Source organism: Artemia sp. Qi Xiang Cuo, chromosome 6 (assembly GCF_049724085.1).
Source record: "Artemia sp. Qi Xiang Cuo chromosome 6, ASM4972408v1, whole genome shotgun sequence".
NCBI lineage: Eukaryota > Metazoa > Arthropoda > Branchiopoda > Anostraca > Artemiidae > Artemia > Artemia sp. Qi Xiang Cuo.
The window spans coordinates 442,039-469,496 of NC_142799.1; the positions used below are offsets into that span (position 1 = coordinate 442,039).

General features: G+C 35.4%; 2 protein-coding genes across 3 annotated transcripts in view; one reads left to right on the plus strand and one right to left on the minus strand.

Moving 5' to 3' along the window:
• aPKC (protein kinase C iota type) overlaps nucleotides 1-27,458 on the plus strand; it is a 104,971-nt gene that overhangs the window by 24,502 nt on the left and 53,011 nt on the right. For both annotated transcript variants that reach the window (XM_089090444.1, XM_089090445.1), the window contains exons 4-5: nucleotides 1,974-2,024; nucleotides 4,965-5,050. In XM_089090444.1, coding sequence (XP_088946570.1) covers nucleotides 1,974-2,024; nucleotides 4,965-5,050 — 137 coding nt within the window. The remainder of the gene's footprint in view (nucleotides 1-1,973; nucleotides 2,025-4,964; nucleotides 5,051-27,458) is intronic.
• Nucleotides 5,972-16,159, minus strand: LOC148950772 (uncharacterized). Its single transcript, XM_089090007.1, has 3 exons — nucleotides 15,914-16,159; nucleotides 10,548-10,747; nucleotides 5,972-6,928 (listed from the first exon to the last, which is right to left on the minus strand). The coding sequence occupies exons 1-3, from the start codon at nucleotides 16,083-16,085 to the stop codon at nucleotides 6,218-6,220; spliced, it is 1,083 nt and encodes a 360-aa protein (XP_088946133.1). The 5' UTR covers nucleotides 16,086-16,159; the 3' UTR covers nucleotides 5,972-6,217.

The window sequence follows — 27,458 nt, forward strand, 5'->3', positions numbered from 1 at the left end:
GGCGAATATCGACTGGTAAAGAAAATATTTAAAAATCGGCCACGTGCCGATTTTTATCGAAAATTTTAATTCATCGTCTAGTGCAAATTCCCGTGAATATCGACTGGAAAAGTGAGTATTCGAAAATTGACCGCGGTTACATTATCTTAATCAACTAATTTCAATAAATTGACATGAGTAATTGCCACAAGGAACAGGCAGTAGTCTTAGTTACGATTTGGTAATACTCAGTTAAGGTTTCGAAAATACTATTCATATTGTAAAATAAGTTATTCACAAAATTACAAGTAATTTTTTACGAAAATAGTAAAATTTGCAGGCTATTTTAAAGTCCCAGGTGCAACAATTTGAATCTGACACACTAGTAAAGCATGGCCGTATCCAGGGGGGGGGGGTACTCTGTTTGAACCCCCTGAAGTTTTGTCTGGCGCGTACAAAAGTAACAAAAATACATCTAAACAAATTTTTGCACGCAGAGACCTTGATAGTCACTAATCTATTTCAGTCAATAGGATTTGTTTTATCAGCTCCTCCCCCCTCCACCGAACAAAATCCTGGTTACGGCCCTGTAGCCAAGTAACAGCTTTCAGAAAAACAGCAGCCAGTAGCACTTCCCGCTAGCAATTCCCGTCTTCTCGTGGTCTGGCAACTTTCTGCTAGTTGCGAATACCAGATGGGAAGCTAAACCAGCTTTGGTAGCCAGCTTGCGAACATTTTCTTTTGATCTTTATCCACTGGCCGAAGTTAGAGATAAGTATTTCCTCCATAGAAGAGAGGGGAGATTGGTCATAAAAGGGTTGAAATTGTTTCGCCCCCTCTACCTTGAAAATCCCCTAGTATGATTTATGTATCATAAAATTCAAGTCGCACTATATTTCAATGCACTTTTACCAATCTTTTCTTGTTTAAATCCTCGAAGGAACAATTATTTTTGCAAATAGTTTTAAAGATCTTAATTTAATCTCCTCTAAAGTCCTAAAAATATAAGATTGGGCTTTTTTTGAGTCGATTATATCTTAAGAATAAATAAAATAGATAGCCTAACGGAAAACGTTATGCCAAACCAAGGATAGACACAGCCACTGAAAAAAAAGAAACAGCTATTGAAAGAAACCCTCAGATTTTTCTCCTAATTTTGCCCCTAGGAAAGTTAAGTGGTGGTCTCGACCGAAATATTGGGAAACTATTCTTCTTTCTTTCACTGCCTGGGATTATTATCGATTTTGGTTCTTCACTACATTTTTTTTCTTTTTGTCATGCTTTGCCAGTACGGTCTCAGAAACAATTTATTAGATAGCTGAACCTAGGAGAAACAGAGAAATTACCTTTCTACAATTCTGTGGTAGAAAAGTGTGCTTTATTTTCATTGGTTTACATCTGTAATAAAATATCCTAAGCCAGTCACATTGTTTCTTATTTTCTGAAAGAAAAATAAGAAATTAGGGTGTGAAAGCCTTTTCACAACCTAATGAGTGTTGAAATTTTGACCCAGTAATAGGAAGGAAAAGTTAACTTTCACCTAATTGGTTTGCCTGTATGAAAGTATAAACCAGTAAAAGAACATGATTTTTTTTTAGTAGCTAGTTTTTTTCGCAAGTAGTCCCCCTGTTTCTCTATCGTTGAACCATAGCTCTAGAAATTGTGGGATTTCTTCTGTTGCTAAATTTACAAGTGTTGGCCGCTCAATTTCTTTAAAGGTGATTACAGGAGGCAATGGATAACTTTGTAAAAGCTCTTCATGTTTTGGTGGCCTTGCAATTTCCTTTCAGTTTCTTTCACCGTAGAAAGCTAAAACAAAAAGTTGTTTTTTGCGTAATTTTCAAATATGTGATTGGAATTTAACCTATTTTAAGCTTTTAGTAATTTACGTATTTCGGATAAAGAACATTAATGCTACATTCGTAGCTCCGATAGTAATTAACAGCTTTTTCTTTCAGTCTTTTATTTTATCTTTACATATTTTTCTATTCTAGTATTTCCTAATATTCCGCTTGCACCTGGCCAACTCTGTCAGGGAGAAGATAGTAAGTACTTTTTGAATTTTCAATCTTGTTTTGTTGTTGTTTATTTTTTACCTATCTGTTTTTTTTTTGCTATTTTTAATTCGTTTCCACTAGAATTTTTATGCTTTTTGATGGGCGTTTCTGGTATCACTCGCGAGAATTTTTTTAATATAAAGCTTCATCTTGTGCAACTTTTTATTTCTGGCTTTTAATTTTAATTTCAAAACATTTCCCATGACTTTTAAATTTTCAATCTTGTTTAATAGTTTTATGGGATAGCCCCCCCCCCCCACAAAAAAAAAGAAAAGAATGATTTGGTATAGGTTTCTTTATAATTATTGTTGCTAATGATTGAAGAGTATAGTGCATTTGTAATCAATTAAGATCACACTGTTAGTGGGGTGGACCCTTTTATTGGTCGGTGCTTCACCTTGCCCGGGTTTCTTTCCGAAACAGCTTTCTGCTAAAAACTCTAAAAACATACTCTCGTTTTTTCATTGTTTTTTTTTCATTGTGAAACCTTTTATAACTGGTTCTGATCCTGACTCCTAGTTTCCAATTGATCTAATCACAGTACATTGTCATAAATAAAATTGCAGCAGAAGCCATAGAAAAGGGCGTAACTGGCCACTAAGTCTTTTAACTAGATAGTAACTAAAAGTTAAAAGGCCTGACAAATAGTCTATCAGTTCTATGAGTCATTTCAAGGCAATGGGAGACCCCAAATAAATTTTTGTCTAAGATTTATGACTGACCATGTCCACAGGACTTTGAGGCAATTGAGCAACTCAGCTTGTTTCTATTATATGAGCTTAGCGTACTGTGAAAGCCCACTGGCATTGCAATGGGGATGACACAGGTTTTAGGGTTGGCTCTTGACGGGCAATACGGGGGGCTAAATTTGCTTGATCTCACAGGCGAACAAGCGACCTAAGCCTAATAGGGCCAGCCCGCCTGAGAAGGGGGCTACCGAATTTTAGGATTGACACATGACCGACAAGTCCCCTGTTTAAAGATTTATGTTTCGCTTTCGGAAAAAAAGCGAACTGACAGTCATTTCTCCATCAAATAGTTATTTAATGTAGCTGTTTAAACTTATTGCTATTTTTGAACATGTAACAACCTCTGATCTTTATTTTTCATCAGTAGTCAATTAGGAATAGTAATAACTTATCCCGCGTTCAATTGTGCTTATTAGAAAAAAAAGAAAAAGTTTTGCAACTGAAAGTAAGGACCAGCATTCAAACTTGAAACGAACAGAAATTATTCCATAAATGAAAAGGGTTCCTCCTTCCTCAACTCTCGCTCTTTACCCTAAAGTCTCAATGTTCTATAAATACGCTTCTCATTCAAATTCAACGGCCCTTGTGTGATCAGTCTTTCTTAAAGAACTGTGATAAAAAGTCAGAGTTTTGCGTAGAGAGCGGGGTTGAGGAAGAGGCAGCTCCCCTTATTTACAGAATAATTTCTGTTCGTTTTAAGTTTTAATGCTGCACCTTACTTTCAGTTGAAAAAAGTTTCTTTTTTTTTTAATTTTGACCGTTTTTCAAATCATACTAATAAATCTCCTTCCCTCCTTCCCCGCGTAGAATTCCCCCTGGAAAATTCTTCCCCGCAGATAATTCCCCCCGCCCCCATTAAAATTCCTATTTATTTCCCTGTAACATATACTATATGTGAACAATGGGTAAATTGCGTAACTTAAAGCCCTTTCCTCATGGACTATGAGGTGTTACTTTATCCCAAAGACACAATTATTGGACTTTCCAACTATGCTGAATCAAACGACTATCTCAAAATTTGATTGGGTGTCTTTGGGGAAAGAGAAGGCGTGGGGGTCTAGTTGCCCTCTCAATCTTCTATGGCCATTGGTTCGTTCCGATCATTCACAGAAAACAGAAAAACACACATCCGCGATCTTTCATCTGATTTTTTTTTCTTTTCTTTTACAAAATCCTACTTTTTGTAGATAGGAGCTTGAAGTCTATTCTTTATGGTTTGCTGATATGCTGAATCTAATGGTGTGATTTTCATTAAGATCCTTTGAAATTTTTGGCGCCGAGTTGCCCCTTACTTACAGTCTGTTACCAGGGACTGTTTGATTGCAAATTGATTTTTTTTTGTATTTGGCGTTCAGTAAGGAATTACGAATATTAAATTTGTGTCCTATAGCGCTTATTGCAACCCGTTACAATTATTATTATTTTCTTAATGTAGCCTACTTCAACGCTCAATAATCTGCAATTGTTTATTCGTTTTAAAGGTTCTATGGGGTCTGCAAGATTTTTTTCAAGAAATCAACTTTACTCTCTAAATCTTGCTCAATACAGCATGATGATAGCGCTTGGTCAGTAAGTCATTGCAATTAATTTAAATGAACGCCATGTTAATTAAAATAGTCAAACGAGCATCTGAATACTTTATTCGATCCGGCACAATTTTCATGGGGTTTCAGGATAGTTGTCGTAATTTCATAAATTTATTTTCGCTATAAAATTTTACCGTCAAGATCATGAAAATAATACTAACCATTCCTAAATTAGCTTCAAATAGCGATTCTTTATAACTTATACATAACTATTATAGTTTTAAGTTATATATTGTACATTAATCCGTTGGGACACTGTTCCCTGTACTGTGTTGTCTAGAGAAAGTACCTTGTACCATTGCTGTTGTGAGCCAATTAGTCTATACCGTCATTGTTTTGAGTCAACTAAATGTAATCAATAGTTAATGTTTGTCTTCTTGCCAGCTCATACACTATCTGGTGAAAATAGCCAGTTCACTTCAACCACAACATTTTTTCAAGACGTCTTTTCACGAATTCTCCAGCTAAGAAAAATTGTGTTGCAAATAGTTGACCAAAATCCGGAACTGTGGAAGCATATTTTCTTATTTGATTACCAATTAATAATTCATTTCATTTCAAATGTATGCTCTACATGTGTCTCTTTTTTGCAGAGAGCATTTATAGGAGAGGAGCAAGAAGATGGCGTAAGCTGTATAAGGTTAACGGACATTCATTCCAGCCTAAGCGGTTTAACAGGGTAAGATTATTTTTATATAATTTTTTTTGTTTAAGCTAGATCCCGACAGGAATCAAATCTAGTTGGATTTCACCTCGTTGTAAACTTATTACAGGGTTTGAATTGAGTTTCGTGAGCTAAAATCATATAAAAAGTGTGGCGCAAAATAACAACCCCCCTTTTTTCGCAATTTTTTTTAAAAGACGCTAAGCTACCAGTAAGCATAAAAATATCCGTAATACTCAGCAGAACCGTGTATTTTCAGAAATAAATTAAAATTCAATTTAGCTTATCCTCTAATTTTCTTTGGTGAACAGTTTAAATTATTGCGAAAAAAGGAAGAACATCTTCAGACATTTGAAGCCACTTCAAAACAAAAAATCTAATAAAACCAGAAAGTCAAATTAGAAAACCTTTTTTGTCTATTCTGTGATAAAGGATCCGCTCTCCAGTTTTGAAGTAAATTAACTGCAGAAAGCAATCACAAATTCACCCCACCCTCCTCCCGATTGTCCCGTGTACGGTCCCAGTTAATATATTTCCCGTTGTCTTGCATCTGTTGTTTTCTTTGTGAGCGGATTCCTTGACCCATCAAAATCATTAGACCTAGCCTATATTTGATTGTAGAAGGATATTCCAGGTCTGGTTGATATCGAATTTTATTTAAAGGAGGGGGTACATTTGCGAGTAAAATGTATAAATAAAATGCTTTTTATTTTAAGTAAAATGTTTTTCCTCGTATATTGATCAATATGTGAATATTAGTAGCAGTTGAAGCATAATCGATTATAAGTTTTTTTTTCTTCAAGATGCCCAGGGAAAAATGGCTATTTTTATCGGGTTTCTGCCGACTATTATTCCAAAATGCATCAACTTCTCAGAGTGAGGCACCTGAAAACGATCTACAGAAAAAATCAAAAGCAATAACTACGGGGTTTTCTACTTATATCTGTTTATTCAATTTGAAACTGATGATTTAAAACACTAAATGTGGCACTACAGCTTAAAACATGTATTCGATTTCGTACCATGATGTCGCTTGTCTTTCGACTTAGCTATTTACAAATTAAGCCTAGATAAATATTTACTGTACGATTCAACATTTTATATCATTTCAACAAGGAAGTAAATAAATTAAAACTTTAACAAAAAATAGAAAGAGCTAAAATTTAGCTAGTCCTTGGTGCTCTAGTCTTTGTAGATCCCAGATGTCACTTGATTGGTGGACTGCTTTTGGTAGCTTCCAGATGTCACTTCATTGGTGGCCTGCTTTTCGTAGCTCCCAAATGTCATTTCATTGGTGGCCTGCTGTTCAGAAATCCCAGGTAGCTCTTCATTGGTGGCCTGCTTTTCGTAGCTCCCAGATGTCACTTCATTGGTGGCCTGCTCTTCATGACTATCATGAGTCCTAGATGTCTCTTTATTGGTGGCCTGCTTTTCGTAGCTCCCAGATGTCACTTCATTGGTGGCCTGCTCTTCATGAGTCCCAGATGTCTCTTTATTGGTGACCTGTTCTTTGTAGATCCCAGATGTCACTTTATATAAAACTTCTTGTATTTTATATTTTGCCAAGGCCTTGTCTCTGGAATTTAGCTGTTTCAAATCCGCTGCCACAGATCGACAAAAAGCTTCATCGGCATCCTCCTCTCTAATTAAAGGCAAACCGTCTCTAGGGGTTCTTTCATTCTGCACCGACTCTATGGGAGAGCCATTGAAATGCTTGAACCGTTTTGACCGTGGCTCTTCTTCTTCTTCCTTATGTTGATGTCTGGTGTCGTTAGACGCTTCTTCAGTTTGTACTAGCTCTAAATAAGAGCCAATCTCATGCATAAAACGTGTTGAGCTCGACTTTTCATCTTCTTCATGTTCAGACACTTCTTCTTTTACTGACATGGGGCCCTGAAAAAAGATACATGGATTAAGATGGCTCCAAAACTAACCCAAGAATTATTTATTACAGTGTAAAAAGTGGGAATTTTTGTTTTTGAAATCTTTTTCTCTGTTAAGTTATGAAGTTTCCGAATGACCAAAAACTATCAGACTCTTTTTTTCTCTTCAAATTGTTTAAAATCTCAAAATTATTGGAGATGCAATTTTACAAAAGCTTGGAGATCTAATCTTCAAAAGTTTTTAATCTCCTTTTCTGCGTTAAGTTATGAATTTTCCGAATACCTAACGTCTATAAGACACTATTTTTCTCTTTTAGACTGTGAATCTAATCATGGTCATTAGATATGATTGTCGAGTGTTATCAAAGTTACTATCCATTCCTACAGGAACATTCAGTTATTTTTTAACCGTTTAAAGCCTATTTCATGACTATTGTACTAAGGATAAAAACCACTTGCTAGAGAAGAGAAAAATTGGGAGGAGAATCCTTTCCTAAAACATTATTTATAGACCACTCAACAACTGTGCTGGATTTTTTTTTACAACTCCCCTTCTCCTTCTTTTTGGGTGCTGCACAGGAGTTAAGTACCGCCCACAGAAGTCTTCACAAATCCTGAAGTCATTTTTTTCTTATCGTAATGCTGCACTTGAAGAATCTAATATATACGAGTATATATGAGCTTAAATTCTTTTTTGAAGTACTTAAGTTTCCCTGTGTAAAATATATCTTGATCTGACTGTAATTATCTACTGTATGCCCCAAAGGGTATGGGTAACTTTTAAGAATGGTAATTGGAACTAGTGCTGACCAAAAAAACATCAACGCTATCTTATGTTATGCGTTTCAAGGTGTTTTTTCAGTATAACTGTAAGCAAAATTAATGCTACTTGCAAAATTAATGTAGAAATAAGTGTCTTATCTTAGTTTCAGAGAAAAACAATTAAAAGCTTGAGAAAAACACAGTCAAAAATGCCAAGAGACGCCAAATGTTAGATGGCGCTGATGAATTTTTGATCGGCACTAGCGCCAATTTCTATTTTTATAAGTTGCCCATACTCTTTGGTAAGTCTCAAAATAAATATAAAATCGTGCCCTTTTGTCAGTTCATGAAGTAATTTGGTTGAATCATACCATACCAACGCATATCAGTTACGAGGTAAGTGTACTTTGAAGCGAATTAAAAGAGGGTAGTCACCTCTTCATGCCAAGTACATAAAAAAAAACGTAGTCTAAAATTTTGAAATAAAAAACGAAATTTCTTAGTTTTTTTGGAAGCTTTTACCCTTGAATGTTTTTAATACTTGTCTTCTAGAAAGAATGAATATGTATCCCCTTAGATCCCCCCATTGCGCAGGTATGGTGATTTTAAGGTTTCATATCGCACACGTGCTTATGTAGACGAATTTGTTATTTCTTAGCAAAGGAACTAAACATTTAAGCTGAAAATAAGGCCTACATTATTGTGTAAGAACTGACTATAGGAAAAGCACGTTCTTTTTCATGAGTGCTTTGAGAGTTTACATGATTTGTTTTAACCACTGCGCTAGAGTATCTGCAATTTGTGTGGGCAACAATAAAAATTGTTTTTGTTGACTTTATTTCTGCCTTTAGGGGAAGCGCTTAAGGCTATTTACTCTTCCTTTCATCAACTATTATCTTGTTTTTTTCAATCTAATTCAGAAAAAAGGCACCAGCAAGAGAGCTCAGCAAATGGGATTCTCTGGAAACATTATAATCCTAGTTTTGAAAACCCCCTGGAAAGTATAGTGGGGCAACGTTTTAGTAATCTGTGTAAAAAAAAAGAAAAAAAAAAAACTCCCTTACTTGTCTAATCGCATTTAATATAGTTTTTATTAGTCATAATTTTAAAGAGCATTAAGGGGAATACCTGACACCTTGCAGTGTGGATTCTGAATCCTTTTACTTAGACAAAAGCATCTGGCTTGGCATCAAGCCAGGACTTAGCTTATTTTGTATTGAATCAAAACGTAGCTCGTTTTACACCCAAACAATGAAGATGTCAAACCCTCGAAATTCTTAAAAATAAAAGTTTGGTTCATTTTTATTCTGACCCTTCCAAACATATACTTGTAGAATTCAAGCTTTTATGTGTCGTAACTGGTCAGAGAGCATCTACGGCTGTGGTTCCCAATCGATTTTGGGTCATACCTCACCTAGGCATTTCTAAAACCTGATGCACCCCTCATTCAACATTTTACATGTTTGCATGATAGTATAGTATATATATGCCATCATACTATAGTATATATATATATATGACTATATACTATATATATATATATACTGATATATATACTATGTATGGATATATATACCTATATATATATATGTATGACGTCATATAATATACTATCATGTATCTTTATATGTATATATGCATATGCATGTGATGCCATATCACTATATATATATATATATATATATATATATATATATATATATATATATATATATATATATATATATATATATATATATATATATATATATATATATATATATATATATATATATATATATATATATATATATTGCCATGCCCAACCGATGGGGCCTACGCTCCATGTTGGGAATCATGGTTATAGGCATTAAAAAAAGAGCCCCAAGAGACCGTAGCGTATACGCTTTTGTGAGGCAAGGCAGAATATTTCCGCCTCTTCCCTCAAACAAAATTGTAAGCACTCTTACCCCTCCCAATAGACCTTTTTGAGAATCTTTATAATCCATAGGTTTAAGCGACCTTCACATGCACGTCCAGCAAGACGTCCATGCATAGACCTGTATGTCTGGCTAAGAACTTGCTTAAGCATGGGAGGTCAGCCAATTATACACGTGAGCACCACTCTTAAGCGTATGTGATGAATATAGTACGGTAGAGGCTTTCTAATTGGTTGAATTTGAAATCCCAGACACAGAGTTATATACTCTAGAAATGGATGCTTCGCTGCAAATTGTCACAGTCAATACCTGAATTTTACATGTGAACAGGAACTACTTGAATATTTATGTCTGGACCGACACATGTCTAGACACTTAAGACAATAGGTTCAGCCGAACATACATGCAATCGCTACTCTCAAGCATATGTGACAAATATAGCACAAAAGAGGCTTTCTAATTGGTTGAACTTCAAACTCTCGACACAGAGGTACATACTCTAAAGCGGGGCGCTCAGCTGAAACCTGTTGCAGCCGAGCACCGCATGTTAAATGTGAACAGGAATTGCTTGAATATTTTTGTCTGGAGACACTTGTCTAGACACTAAGATGGATACTTGTTTAGACACCCATCTAGACGCAACAACTGGAAGTCCAACTAGACACCCATCTGGACGAAACTTTTCCTGTTTTATGATTTTTGCAAATACTTAGATTCTGCTGAACAGGACATATTCTAGATACGATTCTAATGTTAAATAAGAAAAGGAAATTCAGAAATGAACAGTTCAGGATTACCTTCTTCATTAGTTCAAAAAAAACATGCCTTTCAACATTAGTAGGGCAGTATAAATGATCCCCAATTAATTTGAAAGTTGTGGAGAAACTAGCCCTGTCAAATACACTCATTTTGTCCAAAATTAACTGAATAAATAAAATAAGTGCTTACCGTTTGCGTTAGATTGGAAGCTTCACCATTTATTGCTTCGTAATCAAGAAAAGAATCAAAGCCAGGTTTTTTTGTTATCACATGGGGCTCTAAGAAAGTTAGAAACGGGTACCAGTACCACCGTCTTTTATCAACCTCCTTCTTCCTCTCCCGGATGTACACATCTCGGAAGCACTTCCATTTCTTCTGGCAGTCGATTGCTAAAAAAAGAAAAAAAGAAATTAAAAGTATCAACAATTGCAGATTTGTCAAATCCAAAAACAACTTTAACATCAACTTTAAACTAATTTTGTTAGTCTGTGGCGTATCGCATACACAACCAGACTAAAAATGCGCTGATTTTTGTAATTGAAAATTGCGCTGCTTACTGTAAAAAAGGATATATTTATATTATATGGCATCTTTCAATTTATGATAACTGTTATTAAACACTTAATGCCATTTCAAACAGACTGTAACTAAGGGGCGACTCTGTCCAATAGTACCCTAAACTTTAAAAACCGGAATTTTGATAACAATGGATACATCAAAAGAATTGGCTTTTTATGGTGATTCCAAATGCATATAACTCGTTAAGTTTAAAGGTACCCATCAAAAGCTAAGAGCCAGAGGAAATTTGCCTGATTTTCGAAGGGGGGGATACCCCTAAAAGTCGAGCGACCTTAACGAAAATTGCACAATCAGATTCAGCATATCATAGAACTGTAGAGGTTTCAAGCTCCTATTTCTAAAAATATGGAATTTCGTATTTTTTTTGGCAGAAGAAAGGTCACGGATGCGTGTTTATTTGTTGTTGTTTTTTTTCTTCCCAGGGGTGATCGTATAGAACCAACGGTCCTAAAAGATAAGAAGATAGCTCATTTGGAACGAAAATCAAAAGTTCTTGTTCCCTTTTTAAGAAACTAAAAAGATTGGAGGGCATCTTGCTCTCCTTCCACGCCCTTTTTTCCCCAGAGACATCTGATAAAAATTTTAAGGTAGGCATTATCAGGATAGTCGATAGGTCTAATAACTGTGCTTTTGGTGATGGCATGACCCTCCATAGTCCCTGGAAAAGGGCTGTAAGTTACACAATTCGCCCATATTCGCGTGATCGCATATAGCGTTTGTTGTTAGGAAACATACGGAAATTGTTTGGGGCAGTTTTCTGCGTGGAGGGAGGTATTTCCCACGGGAGAATTTTCCGTGGGAAGGAAAGTTTCCGGGGGAATTTTCCAGGCGAAGTGTTACACGAGGGGGGGGGGGTCTAGTGGATTTCATGAGATGATTTGAAAACAGTCAAAAATTAAATAGAAAAAGGTTTTTTCATTTGAAAGTAAGGACAAATTTTAAAACTTGATACGAACATAAATTATTCTGTATTTTAGGGGGGCTGCCACGTCCTAATTAAACACTCCTAATTAAACATATTCATGATCAGGCAAGAAGGAAGACCGATGAAGTATCTTATCTGGTTGGTAAGAAAAGGGCTCCCAAGCTCATCAAAGAGTCTGGAAAACTGGTAAAAAATAGAAACTGGCGCTCGTGTCGAAAAAATTATCAACGTGTTTTTGTTTTGGCAGCAAAGCGTAGCATATATTAAATACGGTACTGGTGCGTTAAATGGGCCTTTCTAAAAAGTCAAGTTTGGTTAATGCTAATGAAATAAAATAAAATAGTTTGAATATATAATAGTTTATAAACAAATTTGGGCTACATATACGCACATTAGGGGAGGTGGGGGGGGGGGGGGTAAAGCATAGCATATATTAAATATGTAACCTAACTTAACCTAGGTACCTTCCCTCCCCCTAAACCCCAAAAAACAACAGTTTAAATTTCGTAAACGCAATGAAAACTACTCTTTGCATTCCATTTCTCCATAGCGGTCTCTTGAAAATAACCAGTCTGGTGACTTTCGTCTCTCATTAGTATATAAAAGTGTACTTTTAACGCGCCAGTACCTTATTTACGTAACCTAACCCAACCTAGGTACCTTTTAGTATCCCTAATGCTAAAAAAACTAAAGCTTAAATATACTACAGACACCTTTGTTCAATCACTATACAATGGAAACTACCCGATTATTATCCTATCTGATCTTCAATACAGTTGTCGCGCGCTTACCGTTTTCTTAACCAGTACCAATAATTCTTGAACATCAATGGTGACACACTTTATTCTATCCAAAGTATAATCACCTACGGAACAAGTACTGACAAAACCTATCCTCTCCACACAAAAAAGTGACCCTTTGTCCGCGTCTCTGGAGACGATTCCATACCTATGCGAACCTGGCGACTAAATCACAAGTTCCGTAGGTGATTATACTTGTTCCGTAGGTCTAGCATTTATTATTTAATTTATTGGCTCGGAGCGATTAAGTAGTACAACATTTTGCGTTTAGAGGCGCTGAGGTACGCGGGGTCACTTTTGGAGAGTTTTGACTGTACTTGTTCAGTAGATGATTATACTTTGATTCTATCACTGGCCAAAGCACACTAACCGGTGTCCTCAAGAATCGCGTTAATAATGGACTAAAAATAACTAGGTCAAGAATCGCGTTAACAATGAAATTTTCTTTGTCTTTGAGACGGTCAGCCGACACAGAAGCTCCTAATTTAATAATTCACAAACGACCTTCACAATTTTGCTAATAAAGTATTGTATTTTCATCATATTTTATTGTCACCAAACTTCACTTTTCAGTGTGAAAGTATTCCACGAATAGGGGGCTGTCCCCTCTTCAAGCTCTCGTTCTTTAGGCTAAAGGTCTTAGTACTTTTTACTGCGAAAATTCTTGTTTAGCAACTTTTTACTATATTGGAAAGGAGTTTTAGTTCTGAAAATGCAGTTCCTGTTATTTGAATAGAATTTTAAGCCCTATTAATGTTTTTTTTTCAAAATTTAGGAAATGTATTTGTGGATCTTTGAAACATCATAAATTGGGATTGAGCAAAGTTGTAAATCTGAAAACTGTTTTTTTTGTACTTCATTTAAGCAGAAGATCTATTTTGTAAGATGTCACTTTTATAAGACAAAGATTTTTCAAAGTCATCCAAAGGTCAGGGCTCTCCAGAGGGAGAAAGAGTGGAGATAGTTACTTCCAAATACCTTCCTGGGACATACTTTAGTCTGTAGACCCATCCCTGAAAGTTTCATTTCCATAACCTAACCCCTTTCTAAAATAGTAAAAAGCAGCTAAACTAGAATTTTACCAGAAAAATTGTCAAGAAAGCAATTCTTACTTCATAAAATACATAATATGTGAAGTGAACACATTTTGAACCTGCTTACACTATACTTAACCCCAAAACCCCTTGATGTGCAAGCATTTAGCCCAAATTATATATTTCCGATTCATATTACCGTGCTTCACTCTTGTTTCAACCCATGTACCCGTTGATTGAATCAACTGTGACGAAATAAAGAACACGTGGACGTGGGAAACATATAATTTGGGCTATATATTTGCACTTTAAGGGGTTGGAGTAAAGTATAGTGGAGCTGCAGTCTAAATGCGTTTACTATAATTACTCTGCATATTACTAAGTAAGAATTTTATTTCTGAAAATGTTTCCTTTTCAATAGCCCTAGTTCTAGGCCTCTACCAATATAAGTTAGTATTATTTGCTTAACCGAGATAGAGTTGCAGGAAAAGATATAGAGGAAAATGAAAAAGTTTGTGATACCTTGGATGTGATGGGAAGGAAGATTTGTTTTGTGAGGAGGAATTAGTGACAGCAATAAAAGGATTAAAAAAATAATAAGGCTGCAGGTGCTGATAGGGTTGTAAATGAGTTTCTTAAATATGGTGGCTCTGAGGTTAGAAATAAGTTACTGAAGATTATAAATATGATTTTTGAAAAAGGGGAAGTACCTAACGATTTTAGGAAAACCTTAATTAAGCCACTTTATAAGAAAGGTGATAAAAATGAGTGTGGTAATTATTGAGGCATTAGTCTGGTCTCTGTAGGTGGTAAATGACTTAGTAATATGATATTTTTAGACTGAGAGATGCCATAGACAATGTTTTTAAGAGAAGAACAGTGCGGTTTTAGAAAAGGTAGAGGATGTGTCGACCAAATTTTCACTGTTGGGCTAATAATTAAGAGGTGTCTGAGTTTTCAAACACCTTTGACCCTCAGTTTTATAGATTATGAGCCAGCGTTCAATTCTGTTTATAGAAAAGCTTTGGTAAAGGTTTTTATCCTTCTATGGTATACCAGACAAATACATTTAGGTGATTAGTGCTCTGTACAAGAATAACACTACTGTGGTTAAGGTAGGAATTGAGGTTAGCAGCTGGTTTTGTATTAAATTAGGAGTTAAGCAGGGTTGTGTTCTATCCCCCTTTATATGGATTATTTTGATGGACTTCGTCTTAAGCATCAAAGGGAAGGCAATGAGAGGCGGAATCAAATGGAGAGGAAAAAGTCTCCTGGACTATGCTGGTAATTTAAGCATTCTAGAGTAAAGTGTGAGCAAAATGAATGAAGTTTTAAAGGCTTTTCGCGTACAGGGTGTTAGAATAGGTTTGAAAATTAATGTTAAGAGGACTAAATAACTTAGGCTAGGAATAAGTGAAGATGATAAGGTGACATTGGGTAACGAAAAGATTGACCAAGTGGGCAGCTTCACTTATCTTGGTAGCATTATTAGTAATGATGGTGGGGGCAAAGATGTTAAAAGCAGAATAGCCAAGGCTCAGGGTGTTTTTTCGCCATAGAAAAAAGTTTGGAAGAATAGGAAGATAAGTCTGCAAACCAAGATTAGAATATTAGAAGCTACAGTGGTGACAGTGGTCAAGTATGACTTTGAAGCATGGACGCTCCGAAAAGCGGATGAATATTTGCTAGATGTTTTCCAGAGAAATTGCTTAAGGGTTTTTCTGGGTACCCGGTTGACTGACCGTATTTCAAACAATAGGCAATACGAAAAATGCGGTTCAATACCGCTCTCTAGGGCTATAATGAAAGAAAGGTTGAGGTGGCTAGGCCACGTTGTGCGGATGAAGGATGACAGATTGCCGAAGATTGTTCTTTTCGGCCAACCGTCTAGGGCAAAACGGAAAGCAGGTCATCCTCGTCTGGGGTGGGAGGACATCATAAAGAAAGATTTAAAGGAAATGGGAACTTCGTGGCCGGGTGTAAAAAGGGAGGCTTTGAATAGATTGGGGTGGAGGAGGAGCGTGCGTAGCTGTGTTGTCCTCAGGCGGCTTGGTGCTGCGGTGAGTTGTTAGTAGTAGTTTTAGAATTTTTAGCGTTTCCTTTCGAGTGGGCCTAACTGTAGACTAATACTTTGGTTTCGTCCATGTTTTTTTTTCCAGAAAAATCACCTAACTCATCCTTTCATTTGATGTGAAGTAAGAGAATTAGACTACTCACGCTCAAGACCGAACTTGTCCCCGATTTCTTGCCATTCTTTTCTCGTGTCCTCTCCTGGGGTTTTCGATCTTCCTTTCTTAACATAGAGCACTGGTCGAGATTTCACTTCATTTATAAAAGAAACTGCCCAAGGCTGATTTGCCCCTGGGTCCATTCTTAGTCGCCATTCCATTCTAAATTCACCAAAAGAAAATAATTTAAAAATTTGTTTCAATGCACACTGTTTTTATCTCAACTAAAGCCTAGTCGTTTCCTGTTTGATTCTTGTTACAGAGCATTCATCGCGACGCTGAAATAATCAATCGCAGTCGCTAAGCGCTCCACTGAGATTCGCCAATGTATTCTCATGTTCTTGTTTGCTTGCCTCAAGGCCAAATTAGTTGCGTCAAGTAGTTAGTATCAGAACTCTTTCTTTATATGCTAATGACAAAACAGTAATGCACAAATTTTGCAATTTGTTAATAGGATTCATCAATGCAGCAAATCATATATATATATATAAATATATATATATATATATATATATATATATATATATATATATATATATATATGTATATATATATATATATATATATATATATATATATATATATATATATATATATATATATATATATATATATATATATATATATATATATATATATATATATATATATATATATATATATATATATATATATATATGGTATTTGTCTATTATATGTCAACCACCGCTATATACTGTACAAGGAAACCAGACATACGGGTATTTGCTAGATAAATGGTTCGCAAAGCGTGATTTGTTATTGCGTTTACAATATTTAAACTGTTTGGGGTTTAGGGGGAAAAAAGGTACCTAGGTTAGGTTGAGTATTTGATATATGCTATGCTTTACCCTAACCTTTTTAATTTTACATAGGCTGGCCCTGAGACAGCAGGGGAGGGTCCAAGCCTTAAGAGGGTCTAGTAAAAGTTTTTTCTTGTGTGGAAATTTAACTCTTTCGTTTTTTTTTTTCTTGCGTTAATTTAGTATTGGTCCCCCTTGAACTGATGTTCTACATTCACGCCTGGATCTGCAGTCAAAACATTGGGAGAAACCCTGCGCCATAGTCTAACCTCCCCTTGAAAAAAATGAAAACCCAGAAGAGCCAAGGGATTGGCTCATAATGTTCTTTAGTTTTACTGCGTAAACCCAGTCTTACTTCGACCGTTCACCTTCATTTGCATTGGCATTACTAAAAAATTGCATTTTTTCTTATGTTATGACTATCCTTTACTTTCATTTTTAATTCTCTAAAAACAAACATTTTTCTGCGTAGCAGGATTTTTCTTTTACTTTTTTGGGCGTTTGGAAATAGTGGTTTTTGAACATCCTCATAAAATTCATCTTCTTTTTAAATTGTCTGTCAAATATCTCTTAGTTTCCGATAAACGATTAAATAATCCAGTAAAGTAAGTAAACTATTTGTTTTTTCAACCCAGCTGAAATAAAATACTTCTGATTATTATTTATCTCAACCTTGTCAGGACTGGAAACCAGGTCCAGTTTGACGCTCTGGCTCTTAGAATGCCTCTTAATGATCCACTGGGAAGTGTATTGATGCGTGTATTATACAATTGCGCACAAAATTGAATGTGCATGCTAAGAAGATTATAATGCTGGGAGGGCTGGAAAAACTCGTTTCTAATGATTCATCGTTAGAAATTCCTCTGGCTGTTGCAAAATGTAGCATTTCGTTTAGCAGGTCAAAAATGATATGTATTTCATTGTTAGGAATATGTTGCATCGTCTCTGTATTTACGGTAAGGTTAATCTGTAACATATATTTAGTTTATTTGTATATTTAGTTTATTTTTATTTGTTGATTTTTGGCTGTTTTGTATTAGTGTTGAGTAATCATATTAGGGTGTGCCCTCCCTCAAGTGCATGTTTGTTCTGTAGCTCGTAGTAACGAACTCAATAATAACAAAATAGTTAACGGAACTCTAAAAAAATTGAATTTTGATATCAATAGATACATCAAAAGAATTGGCTTATTATGTTGATTCCAAATATATAAAATTTATCAAGTCTAGTGTTACCCATCAATGGCTACGAACCTGACAAAATGAGCCTGATTTTCGAAAAAGGGGGGAAACACCCCCTAAAAGTCAATGAATCTTAATGAAAATCATACGATCATATTCAGCATATCAGAGAACCCTCCTTTCAAGTTTTCAAGCTCCAATTTGCAAAAATTTTAAATTTTATATTTTTCGGCAGAAGACAGATCACGGATAGGTGTTAATTTGTTTTTTGTTGTTTTTCTTCCCCAGAGTTGATCGTATCAAACTAATGGTCCTAGAATATTGGAAGAGGGATTATTCGAACGAAAATCAAAAGTTATTGTGCCCTTTTTCAGCGGCCAAAGAGGTTGGAGGGCAGGTAGCCTCCCTCCCATGCCCCTTTTTCGCCAAAGTCGTCCGATCAAAATTACGGAAAGTAAAGAGCACCATTAAAACTCAAAACACACATTAATTATTCCGTGTGTAAGGGGGGCTGCCCCCTCTTCAGTCCCCCGCTCGTTACACTAAAGTTTTTTAGTGCTTCAAACAGACTCCTTATTCCAATTGAACGGCCTTTATGTTGCAGCAGTTATTTTTACAGAATTGGAACACGAAGTCAAACTTTGGAGTTAAGAGTGAGGGACTGAGGGGGAGGCAACCCCCTCATACAGTGTATAATTTCTGCATGTTTTGAGTTTTAATGTCGCTCCTTATTTTCGGTCAAAAACTTGTTTTAATTTAATTTCTCATCGTTTTTCTAATCATACTCAGGCCTAACCAAGATATAATGTGGGCTATCAGCCCCAATAAGCCTCTTATCTCTTGCTGATTAATGAAAAAAAACTTTCCGAAACAAAGTTTTTGAAAGAACCATATTAAATTTCAAATAAGCAGAAATAAATTCCTATACTAATTCAAATTGAAAACGATCAGAAATTACTATTAAAAAAAATAAATGAAACCTACGCTTCAGAATTATGCTTGACCTCTGTCATCACTGTACCTCTGTCATCTATTATTCTAGTCAGGATTTGCAGACTTATTTTCCTATTCTTCAAAACATTTTTGCAATCCTGAAAAAAACACTCTGGGCTTTGGTTACTCTACTTTTAACGTCTTCACTGCGCATACCGTCATAACTAATAACACTTCATAGGTAAATGAAGCTGTCCCCTTGATCGATCTTGTCGTTGCCCAACATCACCTCATCGCCTTCACTTATTCTTAGTCTTAGTGACTTATTCTTTTTAATATTAATTTTCAAACCTATTCTTGCACTCTAAACTCTCAAAAATTCCAAAAATTAATTTCTTTTCATAATATTTTCATCTTGGATGCTTAAAAAATCTAAGTCTAGGAGATCCTTACTACCCCAATTGATTCCGAGTTCTTCCATTGCCTTTACCGTGCTCCTTAAGACAAGGTCCTTAAAAAGTCCATATAAATGGTGATAGAACGCAACCCTGCTTAACTGCTCATTTAATTAAAACCTGATATTAACCCATTTTCTACCTTAACTGCACCGCAGCAATGATATTCTCGTACTTTGAAGTAGTCACTTTAATATATATTAGTCTTATTTAGACTAATGGGATTTGATGACTCTTGCACTTCTCAATTATTTATTTAAAAGTGAAAATTTGTCGACGAATCTTCTCCCATTCCTAAAACCGCCCTATTCTTCTCTTAAGAACTTTATCTACAGCGTCTCTAAGTCTGAAAAGCATCATCATGCTAAGTAATTTGCTTCTTGCAGAAACCAAGCTTATGCCTGTATAATTGCCACACTCACTGTTATCACCTTTCTTATAGATGGGTTTAATTAGTTTTCCTAAAATCACTAGGTACTTTCCTCTTTTCAATAATTAATTTCATAATCTTCAGTAACTTATCTGTAATTTCATCACATTCCATTTTTAAGGAACTCATTTACCACAATATCAGCACCTGGGGTCTTTTTATCTTTTAGTACTGTCTTTAATCCTTCCTCACAAAATAAATATTTTTTCACATCCAAATGGAAAACAAATACAAATTAAAAGAATAGTCAGGTCAAAGTTAAACTTAACGGACATTTCCACAAATAAGAGTTGGGCCACCACCCCCTAAACCATTTGAAATCCAGATCGTTATTTGCGCTTTTCTTAAAACGATTTAAACTTACTGTAGTGTGGTGTTTGTTTTTCGAAACAGGAAAAAAGGAAAATCCCAATTTTTAGATACATTTATTTTTTTCAAAAAAAGAACGAAACAAAAAAAAACAACTTAATAACAAAATCAGAGATCCCACAAAGGCTCTATGGCCTGTAAAAGTTGGAAAATCAGGAAACAAAACCTAGGCCTATTAAACTATTAATCGATTAAGCACATAAAATTCAAAAAACAAGTACTGACAAAAATAGAAAAAAAAGAGAAAACAAAAGAAAGAACAGAAAAAGAGAAAAAAAACAACAAAAAACAAAAGAAAGAAAAAGGAGAAAGAAGAAGTGACAGAAGGAGAGAGATTCATTCACTAAAGACAAAATCCACAACTGATATACAAAGTGTATGGCCGTCCTTTACTACATCCAGCAAAGAAAACATCGAGGGCTTTTTCCTGTATGTGATATATGACGCAATCTAAATGATAATCTAAGTAATAATCAGTGTCAAGCAGTTCGTGGTAACGAACTGTAAGTAAGGAGCGACCCGGCTCAATGGTAGCCGAAACTCTAGAAAACGGAATTTTAAAACCAATAGATACATCAAAAGAATTAGATTTTAATGCTAATTTCAAATATATAAGTTTCATTAAGTTTAATTTTACCCATCAAGAGTTACGCACCTCAGGAAATTTGGCTGATTTTCGAAAAAAGGGGGAAAGACCCCCTGGATAGTATAGAACCTTAATAAAAATGACACCCTCAGATTCGGCTTATCAGAGAACCCTATTGCAGAAGTTTCAAGCTTCTATCTACAAAAATGTGGAATTTGGCATTTTTTTGCCAGAAGAAAGATCGCGGATGCATCTTTATTTTTGTTTTTTTCCCCAGGGGTGATCGTATCGACCCAGTGGTCCTAGATATCGTGGGAGGGCTCATTGAAACGGAAATTAAAAGTTCTAGTGGCCTTTTTAAGTGATCAAAAAAAATGGAGGGCAGCTAGGCCTCCTCCCACGCCTCTTGTTTTCTCAAAATCACCCGAGCAAAATTTTGAGATAGCCATCTTGTTTAGCATGGTCGAAAATATGATAACTATGTCTTTTAGGATGAATTAATCCCCCCGAAGTCCCCGGGGGAAGGGCTGAAAGTTATGAACTTTACCCAATGTTAACATATAGTATTGGTTATTGGGAAGTATACAGACGTTTTCAGGGTGATTTTTTCTAGTAGTGGGGGCGGGGTAGGGGGCTTATGTGGGAGAATTTTCCCATGAAGGAAGTTTTCATGGGGGAACGGACATTGCTATGAAGGAGGTGCCGGATTTCCCAGCATTATTTAAAAAAAAGATCAGAAATTAAATATAAAAAAACAAGTTTTTCAACTGAAAGTATGGAGCAACATCAAAACTTAAAACGAACAGAAAATATTACGTATATGACTCGGTTCACCCCCTAGTCAATACCTCGCTCTTTAAGCCAAAGATTTTTTAGTACTTTCATAAGAGCTATTTATTCTTATTAACGGCCTTTGTGATTAAGGGTCATTTTTAAAGAATTGGAACAAAATTCGAACTTTAGCTTAAAGAGCACGGTATTGACTAGGGGGCGAACCCTCTAATATACGTATTAAAAATATTCGTATATGAATATAGAAGTTCGTTACGTAAGTTAATTCGTAAGTTACGTATATTTATTAATAATAAAAACGTTCGTAAATAAAATTAAACAAGTTTCAAGAAAGCCATTTAACCAAATAAAAGTAAAATTAATATTCAAATTTTGTTTTAATTATTCATGTACGGTGAGCCAAAATCAAGACTTGCATTAATTCAAAAACGTTTAAAAATTAAATAAAAAAACAAGTTTTTTTTAACTGAAAGTAAGGAACGACGTTAAAACTTAAAACGAACAGAAATTATTCTATATATGAAAGGGGCTGTCCCCTCCTCAACGCCTCGCTCTTTACGCTAAAGTTTGACTCTTTCTCAAAACTTTATTTTTTAAAACAATAAAAAACTTTAGCGTAAAGAGCGAGGCGTTGAGGAGGAGACAGCCCCTTTCATATACGGAATAATTTCTGTTCGTTTTAAGTTTTAACGTCGTTCCTTACTTTCAGTTAAAAAAACTTGTTTTTTTATTTAATCACATAAAAGAACTAATGGAAAGCTGATCGATTGTTTAAAGTATAATATTACTTGTTCCTGAAAGTTTCTGCGATTTGTCAATTTCCATTGTTATAATAAAGTGAGAAAGAGAAACTGTTTGAAATGTATTTTGTTTTAGTAAAGCGCAAATGACGGTCTGGCCGTTATAAGGCTTAGGGAGGTGCGGCTATGATGATTAATGCCCGACAGGCTATGATGATTAATAGCCCGACATAGGCTATTTTGTGCCTTAAGGAGAGCCAAAAAAAAACGGAAAGAAAGTTTGTCGGCTGTTGTCGATCGGAAGGATGAGACTAATGGAGATAAAGGATAATAATCAGTGGTATAAATTAAACTCAAGTATTCCGAGTTAATTCAAAATTATTCCATTTTATGCGTATGTCTCCTTTTTTCTTGACAAAAAAGTAGACAAATGCCAGGTTCTCATGTTATAACTCCATAAGATAATTCTCTTTTGTCATTCTGAATTGCAACAAGACCGGATGAGACATACGGCAATTAGTGGCGTATGCCTCTTTTTATCTTTGGAACAGTTCAAGATAGGACAATTCTGACTGCACCATTCAATTCCTCGTGCTGAGTTTACCCACTACCCATACCTAACTAATTTTCGAGCAAAATGGCATATGTTGCTCTTTTAATTATCGCGGCCGGATGGTGGTAGCCTTACTCATATTCGTGGTAATTTCTGATTGGCTCAACTTTGACCTGATTACTCTATCTGTTACTCGTTTTCTGTGATTACTCGTTTTCTGTGATTACTCGTTTTTCTGTCATTATTTAATTTCTGTTCCTTTTAGGTTTTATTTATTCATAAACAGTAATTTCTGTTCGGTTTAAGCTTGTTTCTGTCCGTAATTTCAAATGAAATGGAGCCTAAGACGAACTGAAATTAAAATGATTCATCGACTCCACTTAAAACGAACAAAAATTACCACAAATAAAAGTGACGTTATCGTATGTTACACATAAACTCTCTTAAGACCATTTTATGGGTTCCGTGTCAGGGTCTAAGTTATTTGATTCTTTAGGTCTCCTTGTCCCATGGACTAATGGATGTAATTTTCAAGTCGCCGGGAGAAAGATTTTGTCCTTTTCGAGCCCCATTGACGGACGAAATTTTTTGTTGTATGTTTGGAGATATTTGAGTCAACTGCCTCTAAAGACGAAATTCCCCTCCGATAGTAAATAAAAGTTTTTCAGGCCTTTCTAAGGGAAATCTTGCAGTCAATCCGAAGTAGATTTTATTTAGTCTATTTTACATTAGGGTTCTCTTTCATTGGGACTTGCAGGTGCAAGTCCCAAGCCAATCAGAAACAGAAAGCTGTTCTTCCCATTTTCGGGACCTCTAGTCCCTTCCCTCTCTGTCACAAAAATTTAAGGCGCCTTTGGTCCTAGATCGATCTCTAAAAGACCTAGGGGCTTGAAGAAATAAGTTACAAGCCGATCAAAACAAAGTGTTTGATCCCTTTTCCGGTCTGTGTTTAGTAAGCCTTGCTCATTTTTTGCATTAGTGGCCCATTGACCCTGAGATTACTGGTCCTTATTTGAGCCCTATTTCCTGATGAAGTAATGTTTTTGTTGTGTTTTTTTTTCTCTGCACTGGGGCCCCAATGACTTACAAGTATAGTAGAAGCCGATGAAAAACAAGAGTTTCAGCTAATTGTTGGGCCTCGTATTCTGGGGCCAACGTTTTTTTTTTATGTATTAGTGTCCATGAACTTGCGTTTCACTACGGTCTTTTCCACTATAAAACCTATTTATAACCAATAGGCAGTTTTCATAGTTTAGGACCCCTGTGCGTGGGCCACGTCGACTCAGAATGCATGCTCAATAGATCTTTTGACTATTTTGAACTTTGATCCGGTGTCTTGGAGGGGGTACAGGGGCAAATAATGGAAGAGAGGAGGCTAATTGCCTTCTAACCATATTTGACTCTTAAAAAGGGCACTAGCGTTTTAAATATCTAATCGAATTACCCCTGTCCCAAGTTTGTACGACCACCCCTTCCATACGAAGTAGCCCGGTAAAAAGACAACCATCTTAAGATACTTTGCTCCTTGTGAGCAAAAGGGAACAAACTCAGCACTTAATATTGACATTGTGACTTTTTCCCAGTTTTTCTAGTAAGTTTGGCCTTTATTATTATGGCCTCGAGAAAAGACGTCAAAACGATTTTGCAGCTCTTATTTAAATTTTGATTAGTTGTATAGGGTGATATATCGGCCTATTATTTCCATTCAGCACCCTCACAACTCCAATGCCCCTCTTAGAGTGGCGCGGATTACTAGTTCGTTTCTCCGCCCTTGATGTGTATTATATACAATCAAATTAATAGGTTTATTCTCAAAGAAAGAGTTACGCTACGGAACAATTTTATTTCTTAGAAAGAATAGAGCAGGGGCGTATTGCCAGATCAATTTTTGGCATGGATGGGAAGTCTGTATCGGTTAGTCTTGTGGGAAGGATAATATCTGATTGAAAGAAATGCCGATCTGTTAAAGTTATTAAGAGCACTTGAAATTAATTAAAAATTCTTTTAGGCGTGAGGTACTGTCCATTAAGTTATATTGTTTTGTTTTCTTAGTTTTAATTTTCTGCTTAGTTTATTTGAATATGTTTTGTAATATGAAGCGTGACGAGATAAATGATACTGTTTGCATTAATTACAACTGGCTGGTGTTGTTTTTCACATTCAAGGTTTTTTTTAGTCTTTGCTCAGAAATACTATTATTCGAATTTCTTTTGCAGTTGTAACTATTTTATTTAATCTTTTTTTTTTTTATTAAGAATTGGATTTAGAAAACAATTTATTTATGAGAAATTTGAGGTTTCGCCTAAGAAATTATATAATTTCCATTTGACCATGTCAATATGTGTTTAATAATTAGGTAAGAGTCTGATTTAAGAGTAATTCTTTTTTTTATCAATTCAAAGGTTATATTGCATTTCTCGAAAGAACTTAGTGTCTGCATAGATTCTAAACAGCGATCTTTCCTATTTAATTATTTTACCTCCAGCAATAGTTGAAGATTCCTACATTGGGACTGCCCCACGATTCTCATGCTTTGAGAGTTTGTATGCTTAGCGGGATCTATTTAGAGTCTCCGTTGGATGTCTGCCAGGCTTTAACAATGATCTGAAAGCTCAATTTTTGGGTATTTTTTTGCAGTTTTCAAACTACAAAAGAACGGAAAGGCACTTTTTTAACAATGCTCTAAAAAATCACATTTTTTTTCACAGAAACATTAAATCTTTTTTTTATAATTGGGAGTATTTATGACAGAAACAGATATTGTTTCTGGTATAATATGTAAATATACAACATAGAATACATTCATCTTTCTCTCTCCCTCGGTATTTCTTTCTTTCTTCCCCTTTCTCTTGTCTGTTTTGCATGTGTATGGTTTGAAAAGAAACACTATACAGTTTTGTAAGATAAAATCACTGAAATGGGATTTGACCAACCATTAACACAAGCATTCTCAGAAATCCCAACTATAAAGGACAGAAAAATAGTCATACCCATAGTACGCAGCAATTTTGAAATATAAAGACACAACTACCCTCTTAAATCTATCCCACAAGCCAGGTCGTATCCAACATTTTTGTTCGGGGGGGGGGGGTACAAAAGAACTTTAATAAACGTATAAAAAATCTGCTTAATATGTATTTTTATTACGTTTTGATGAGACGGTCAAAGATTTTTTTGTGGGGTGGGGGGTAGTAGGCTCAAACCACGTACCCCCCACCCCTCCGGATACGGCCTTGCCCACAAGGATGTTGGGAAGAAAAACTGTTGGTGATTCATACAACCAAAAAAGGAATTTTCCGTTATTACACTATCTTCCATGGTGTAAAACATTTGAACTACTGAAAAACACGGTGTAAACTAAAATGGGAAACGGGGCTCCTAGCCCCCCCTCCAAACTACACTTTGTCCCCTTTAGACCTAATTTTGCTCACTGGTTTTCGCTTTTTCTTCTCAAATAGTTTCAAGCCCTAACAATTTCACGATTATATTTGTGATTAATGATTAATGATTTTATCATTTTCAGGTGTGTGTAACTGAACTCTCGTCCAACTGAACCCATGTAATTGAACCCTAGTGTAACTGAACCCTTGTGTAGCTGAACCCCCCCTGCAACTGAATCCTCGTGCAACTGAACCAGCGTTTAACTGAAACCCTGTTTAACTTAACCACAATGCAATTGAACGGACGTTAGACTGAACCCCCCCCCCTCCATTTAGCTGAACCCCTGTTTAATTCAACCCCCGTGCAAATGAACAATTGTTCAACGGAATTCCCCTCCAACTCCAACCAAATAAACTGAACCCTCTTTCACTGAACTCTTGTTCAACTGAATCCCCGTTTTCCCAAACCCCGTTAAAATCAAGCTGTTTGACTCAATTCAACCCAAAACCTTATAATAAGTTTGAACCAGCGCTGATTAGAAGCTCGAAGTTTGCCAAAATCATGGCCCGATAACTTTTTTTTTTTTTTTTTTTTTTTTTTTTTTTTTTTTATTTTTATGTAAACCATTAGCTTTTCAGTTAGTGCTCAGGTAAGGATTTATCGAGGGGCAAGTGAAAAGACTGGTTTTATACCCGGTTCCCTATGCTCAGTTTGATTTCTGAAGCTACGTAAAAGCATTTTGTTTATGTCATTTCACATAAGACTAACCAGGTAATAACACCCAGTATAGCAGACACTGAAATAAATCTGGTTGTTTTTTTTTCTGTCTTGTATAAAGCGAACTATAAAAATAATTTTGGCTGCTTTTTGTTTTTGGTTGTGGCTTAACAGCCAGCCATTCATAATTTTGACGATTTTGACTTCTTTTTATGAAGGAAAACAAATACTAAACTTGTTTCTCTTTTGAAAATAATGTTTATCTTTCGTATTTACAAATTAAATTAAATGAAAGTTTGGTTGTTTAAACAACTCTGTGGAAAATTAAAAAAATAGCTTGGATCTCTAGATACTTCCAAAACTATGCTTATTAATAAATGTATGTTTTCTTTTCCAAAATTTCGATTTTATGCTAATGGTATTTTTGCAAAACAAATTCTTAAAAATATTTTTTTTAGACCAAGTTGTCCCTTAGGGTTTATTCTATATTGTTATTAGATGGGACCCGTAAGTATACAGAGTAGATCTATTTTTTTCAATGTTTTTGCTTTGATTTATTGGCAATTTTTATGAAGT

Bases quoted from the DNA above. Each gene is read 5' to 3' on its own strand.
- LOC148950772 (XM_089090007.1), bottom strand. From the start codon at position 16,085: ATGGAATGGCGACTAAGAATGGACCCAGGGGCAAATCAGCCTTGGGCA. The intron at 10,748-15,913 runs GTGAGTAGTCTA...TTCTTTTTTTAG, and splicing joins GGACAAGTTCGGTCTTGAGC to CAATCGACTGCCAGAAGAAA. The intron at 6,929-10,547 runs GTAAGCACTTAT...ATCTTTTTTCAG, and splicing joins CTTCCAATCTAACGCAAACG to GGCCCCATGTCAGTAAAAGA.